Source organism: Dunckerocampus dactyliophorus, chromosome 10 (genome assembly GCF_027744805.1).
Source record: "Dunckerocampus dactyliophorus isolate RoL2022-P2 chromosome 10, RoL_Ddac_1.1, whole genome shotgun sequence".
In the NCBI taxonomy this organism is placed as follows: Eukaryota; Metazoa; Chordata; class Actinopteri; order Syngnathiformes; family Syngnathidae; genus Dunckerocampus; species Dunckerocampus dactyliophorus.
In genome coordinates this window covers 10,830,941-10,837,706 of record NC_072828.1, presented here as the reverse complement: position 1 = coordinate 10,837,706, position 6,766 = coordinate 10,830,941, and the positions used below count along the sequence as shown (strand labels likewise).

Sequence of the window (6,766 nt, the reverse complement as noted above, 5' to 3'; positions counted from 1 at the left end):
ATTGTACACTTGATTAAACCTAAGATTTGTCAGATCAACATACAACTGAGGCATAAGACTTCTATCGAAACGTGTGAGAGGCCCTGATCTACCAGATTCAGTAGAACGGATGCGGCAGCAAATTTGCAAATTACTTAAAAAAGTAATCAGTTAGAGTTACGAGTTACAAAAAAATAGTAATGGAATTACTCCTTCATAAATGTAATCTGTAACCAGTTAAAGTAATTATTGCCTTGCTTTTTTTGAAAAACCTTCAAGTATGTGGCATGTGCCGTTGAGAGCTTACCATATTAGTGCATAATGCAACGGCCTGCTTGTGTTTTGTGTTAATATTCAAAGTCTCGATGTCCGTGAATGCACCTTGTGTGAGATTGGTTGAGAATGAGGATGCATTGTGTGGTTGAGGATAGGAAGCACAGACGATGTGCAACTTGTAGATGTTGGAACTGAGCGCTACTGCTGACACGTTCAGTTCAGAGCATTAAGAGCGTCAGACTGTGTGACTGTTGGGACGCTTCAATAACAACGTTAACAACTGTTTGTAACAGTAACGGTGTTGTAACATTTGAAATAGTAATTAATTCAATGACCTATTACTGGAAATCAGTTACATCTTACAACACTACTTGTTACACATAGCATACATAAACTTGTCTAATGATCCTGATAGCGCTGCTGTTTCACTTGCCCTTCCTGCCATTCAAACAGACTAGTGGGCGAGACTGAGGGCCAGAAACTTTTTGTCATTGGCCAATGGGCATAAATATTTGTTTTTCACAAATTCTGCCTAGAAACAAGTGACAAACCACACTTGGCATTCAGACAAGAGAGGATGTTGTCCATCCAATTGTATGCTCACAGGAATTAGTACGGTTAGCAACATAAGATGGCCACGTGACTACAAAATGAAGGTAAACCTAGGCGCAGCTCACTGAGAGTGCAGAGAGGTTCGATGTAATGACTCGGGCCAGCACGGCTCCTGCCAAAAAACGCGACCACAACATGGGCCTCTTTCGGGCTTGGCGCCGGGCCCTCGGCTATTATAGCCACGCATGGCTAAGCCCAGTCAGGACCGCCAGCTGCTCACAGGCAGCACTTTGGTTCTGATTCTGGGCTGTTTTTTTTTGTTCTTAAATCTTGCTTTAAAGCTGACCTCGGAGCAGATGTACTGTCAGTTTCAATAAAAGGCCATGCTGAGGGTAAACATGCAGGCCATAGCCTTGAAAGCATCAAGCAACGACTTGTTAATCTCCTCATGTTTGGCCACAGTGGTGGATGAATGATGTAAATATGTGCTAACACTGCACATGCATGATGTAACTATGTGCTATCAGTGCACATGCATGATGTAAATGTGCTATCAGTGCACATACACGATGACTTGTAGAGTCAGTAGCGATGCCAGTCAAGTTTTACTTTGCTTTGTGGTGCACAAAATGACAAAATTACTCTGCTGGTTTTGGTCACAATCACAAACCGTGAAGTGGTTTGGTTTGCTTTTCTTTTTTTCTACTTTTTCCTTATTCTTCTTTTTTCACACGATGACACCAGATCCATTCAAGGATGTCACAAGGTGTGGGTTAAGATTAATTAACCTTAGGCCCTGTCCACCCGGGAACGCTCCCGAGGTTTTTTTTTTAAGCGAAAGTTGAAAAAAATTGCATCCACACTGTTGGATAAAATAATCACATCCACACGGGAACATATTACTGGTTGAAAACGATGTAGTACATAAGGCACACCTGCATGTGGCGCTGTAAACACACACAGAGACAAACCCATGTGACACACCAAAACAATAGAAGAAGAAAGAACGCATGCGCATAAGGTCAGGCGTCTTCTGCTTTGTCTGACTTGTCTAGACTGACGAGGAATTGGAATTGTTGACTGGTAGTCACACCAGGCGAAATATTCTGATATTATTTGGGATTTTTGGCAGCTGTACACAACCGCTCACTTGTGGTCATGTGATGGTAGCGGTTTGCTTGTCTACACGGCAACAACAAGCTGGCGTAAGCAGATTTTCCCACTCTGGAAGCAGTTTTCAAAAAATACTGTTTCAGGGCACCCAAAAAGCCAGTTCCGTGTGAATGAGAGGCTGAAAACATTCCCGTGTGGACAGGCTCTTAGCTCTAACCCAAAACCAAGCCCAGGCCCAGTCCGTTGTCTTGTGAGATGTGGCTCGTTAGGGTTAGTTTGTTTTACAGTTTGGCTTCAGGTTATGATTTGAGTTTGTTACGGCTTGGGTTTGTCTTAGAGTTATGGTTTGAGTTAGGTTTAGTGTGTTATCATGCACATGCACTGAGAGCACATATTTACATTTTTTATCTGCCATTGTGGGAGAACACGACTAAGCAAACTGGAGTTAGGGTGCTGTAATAATTATATATTTCAAAGTTGGTGAAATAAAAAAATTCAAAGCCAATGTGTGTTCTTAATGAGCTTTTTATTGCAAAGCACATGTAGTAGAGCTAGGTACAATTTGCAGAAAAAACAACAGCATTGCCACTATTTCTTCTGTACAAAAAACACAAGACAATACAAAAATACTAATATGGGATGTAATAAAATTGGGTGCATATTACAAACCTTACTATGACAATCTACAAAGGTTGACTCATCTAGATACAAAAGTCTTTCCGCTGATTGCTTTTCAAGCAGCACTTTGTAAAGAACACAGGTCTGTAATCATAGTGGATATATCTAAACATGTACACAGTTACTTTTTAGTGATCTATACATTATTTATACATATATATATATATATATATATATATATAAAACATGAAGATATAACGCAGAGAAGTGATCGGACGGACTACATGATGATGAAGATGTGCAACAACGTGATGACTGAAAGGGGGTGCTGTAACAATGAGAAGAAACATTATAGATCCACAGTTTTTAGAACCACAACTCCTTACACAGGTTTTTTGACACACAAAAACAGCTCACAGCGCACAACTCTCATACACCTCTACACACTTATTCACTACAACACACACACCTTGCCAATGAGCGCCAAAGGGCTGCGTTGGAGCCCCTCCCTGCCAGCAGGAAGAGCCCCAAACATCCCAACATGATGTGGCAATCCTCACCCTGTTTCCATGGTGATGCACTATGACCCCGCCCATCGTCTTCCTGTTTGGGAAGCCCCCACCCAAACACAGAGGGAGGAGCACGGCACAGCCATGCCCCCACACATAAGGTGCCTGGAGAAGCCACACCCACCCACCCCGACTTGATCTAAATCTAAGAAATGCAACATCCCGGGTTTGGGCTACACCGAGCGCGCTGGGAGGAAAGCCCGATGAGCTGACGTAAGAAAAGTTGGCGAGACATTCAAAAATCGCGTCGTCAGGTTTCGGCTTTGAGGCGCACCAGGCAGCGAGTGGTGATCATGGACAATGAGCTTTCAAACAAACAAACACACAAACTAACAGTGCTTTAAATTACATTTCGCTGTAGTAAAATCCTTCCTGTCGCTAAGGAAGTTGTTGCTGCTCCAAGGCCACAGAGACTTCAGAGAGTAAACATCACTAAAATTCCATCTCTCCTTTTGCAGGAGGTCTCTTCTTGTTCATGAATGCGGTTTTTTATTACCTCCTTCAAGCTCCGCCTGTCATTTTCCCCTTCATAATAGCTTCCAATTAGATTCAGATTGCTGTTGTAGTAGTAGTAGTTAACATAATATGAGCGGACCCTGCTGTCTCAAAAGGGACATCCCGATCCAGAATGAGGACGAGGGGTGGGGGCAGCTACATTCTACTGTCCAATGGGAGGGGAGCAGCGTCGTGATTGGCCGCCCGGTCGCAGAAGAACGAGGAAGAAGTGTGGGAAGAAGCATGACCTCCCTCACACCATGTTGTGGTGGTTGTTCCGCTCGATGATGTCAGATGAGGGCAGCAGCTCCTTCTTGATGGGCGATGGAGGGGGTGTGGCTGGTTTGACCCTTGGCTTAAACAGGTCGGACACATAGAACACCTGGTGGGGGAAGAAAAGAGGAAGAGGATTGAAGTTTCTTTTACAACAAATAGCTAAAGACTAAACCCAACACCTAACACTAACCCTAACATACACCCTAATCTGAACCACGCCCCTACCCTGATCTACACCTAAACCTCAGACTAGGGTTGTCACAAGAGTCGATACTTCGATACCAATTCAATATCAAAACACACATCGATACCTTCTTTTTTTTAGGTATTGTCAGTACTGACTATGTGACCCCCCCCTCGGCAAGCCCTATTGACTCTAACTGCCCACTAGGCAGTATATGCGGAAGTGCACTGAGGCGACTGAGCAGCTAAATCTGCGTATTAAGTGAATTTCGTTTTTTTGTAAAGTAGCTTGCAAATTCCCAAGTTTGCTGTTGTTTTGGACTTGTTTTCAGAGCTTGTTTCTCTAGGCAGTCTGGGCTGAAGAAGAACAACGCCTGCTATCTTTAAAAAAAAAATGGCTGAACATACACAGGGAAAGCACATCGACTGGCCTCAGCAGCGAGCAAGGTACGCGTGGAGATACTTTGCATTCGAGGCGGATGCATACGATGCCTCCAACATTTTCAAACCAAAGGAGGAAACACTTTGAACCTAGCTAACCACCTGAAAGACAGACGTGTTTCAGGAATTCAAGGTGATAAAGTTTCAGTTTACTATCACTGGTGTCACATGTTATACATGACCCGAATATACGGTTCCTTATGCTTGTAGGCTTCTAATACTCGCTCCCTTATATGAACAGAGGTGGTTAGCTAATAATGTAACGAAACCATCATGACAATGGTGACATTATGAGATGTTCGCTGACAGTCTCAGAGCTGATGTTATTTGAAGTAAACCTTTATTTTCCTTTCACACTGTAAAGCAGGGGTCTCAAACTCACAGACCACAGGCCATTTGTGGCCCACACTGCAACCCACTACACGGCCCACTACAATAAAAATGGAATTTTTAAAATGTAAAATAGTTGACTATTCTTATTTGTTTTTATATACTGGGAGTCTATAGGTCACTGCTGGGTTTTTTAATGTATAGTTACTTCTTGGCAGCTGCTACGGCAATTTAAATTCTGTACAAAAAGATGTCGGAAGCACAGTGATCTTAAAAACTTTTTAAAAATGTGTATATTTAAAAATCCATTGGTTGTGTTTTTTTTTATTGTGGTATCGAATAAGTATCGAGAATTGTGGAAACACAACACCTAACCGTACCCCTTACCAAAACCCAAACCCAAATTCTAATGACTTTGAACAAAACATTAACTAAAATACGTCAAAATGTATTCAAATGTGATTCTACCTGGATGTCTAGCAGAGGTGCCAAAATGTGTCAGGCAAAAGTTACATCACAAATTGCCAAACACATTCTGAACACTCCTGAACACGCCAGCAGGTGACTAATCCTGGAATCACTTCAGCACAGCTCACACCGACCTGAAATACAATATATTCTGGCTAATCCCCAAATTTGAATGGCTGTGGTGGAGAATTCCCCTGAGAAGTTTGACGGAAGAGGAAAGAATTGCACGCAAAAAAATCTCTTCCTGGCATCTTTGATGACATCATACAGGAAATGAGGCAGGAAGTGTAGAACTAAATGTGTCTGTCATCGCCCTATTAGTAAAATACCCACTGACCAAATTATGACTTTCAAGGGTGACCTTTGCCAGGTGGATTGACATCATGCGCTGCCTTCACACTCTTAAAGGGCGCCTTTGTGCAGGCTGATTAGTTTGTGCAGTGCATCATGACAATGTATATTCCATAATTAGGGGGCTCATATGTCACTCCCTCTGAGACGTCATGGGAAGCCGTGGAGACTGTTCTCCCATCGGAGGCAGCTGTGCTGCCGAAACCTTACGACCTTCACCCCCTGAACCCGTCACGGTAATTAACTTATGGCCACTTCCATGACAACACACACGTAGGCTCGTCATACAAAGCACTCAGAGTAAGAGTGTGCGCTCACGCCTCAACTTGTGTGTCCTTAACCACAAGTGAAATGTCAGGGCTGACACATAAAGATGCAGATGAGTCATGCAGGAAGAGAATGCGCGTGCAGCAAGAGTTAGTCACCAGCAGGCAAGCATGTACTCTCATTAGCGTGTTAACCATTTGGGTTGCAGGACTCTAAGTTAATGCGCTTGCCAAAAATGTCCCCGAAAACCACATAAATGTTTGTTAACAGTTTCACTAAAATAATGACAGGATCAATTAGCAAATTAGCAGTCAATTAATTATGCCGGCAAAGCCATTAAAGCAGCAGCGCAACCACATAAGTATTGGTAGTAGGTTTTTCCAGGAGCATTTTGAAGTGGCGAGGCATTTATGATGCTTTCAAGACGGCTGCTAAGGCGGAAATGTCCTACTTGGAGCTCACAAAGTCCAACCTCAAAGAATCTAATTTGAGCGTAAACAAAAAACATGGCTGATGACCACAATAAGCTACTACTGTATTGGCCCGGATAGAAAATGACATTTTTCCCCTGAAAAAAGTCTGAAATAGACAGGTTGTCTAATATTCCGGGGTCTACGGAGGATTTATGCATGCAAATTATCAGGTGGTGCAACCTTAAAGAGTTCCACTTGAATGTAAACAAAGGACATGATTGACAACCATGATATTGACCCAAATATAAGACGGAATTTAGTTTTACCTAGGAAAAACGTCATTTTTATTCTGGGTCTATAGAGGATTTAATAGACCTCAAAGAATGCCAGTTTAATGATGTGTTGTCTTATATTTGGAGTTAAAATGACTTCTCC

The 6,766-nt window shown here is 42.6% G+C and overlaps 1 protein-coding gene across 2 annotated transcripts in view; it reads right to left on the bottom strand.

Moving 5' to 3' along the window:
- Positions 1-2,427: 2,427 nt before the first annotated feature.
- The window catches only part of plpp3 (phospholipid phosphatase 3), a 37,153-nt gene continuing 32,814 nt past the window's right edge, over positions 2,428-6,766 (bottom strand). For both annotated transcript variants that reach the window (XM_054789634.1, XM_054789633.1), the window contains exon 7: positions 2,428-3,984. In XM_054789634.1, coding sequence (XP_054645609.1) covers positions 3,856-3,984 — 129 coding nt within the window. In that variant the 3' untranslated portion in view covers positions 2,428-3,855. The remainder of the gene's footprint in view (positions 3,985-6,766) is intronic.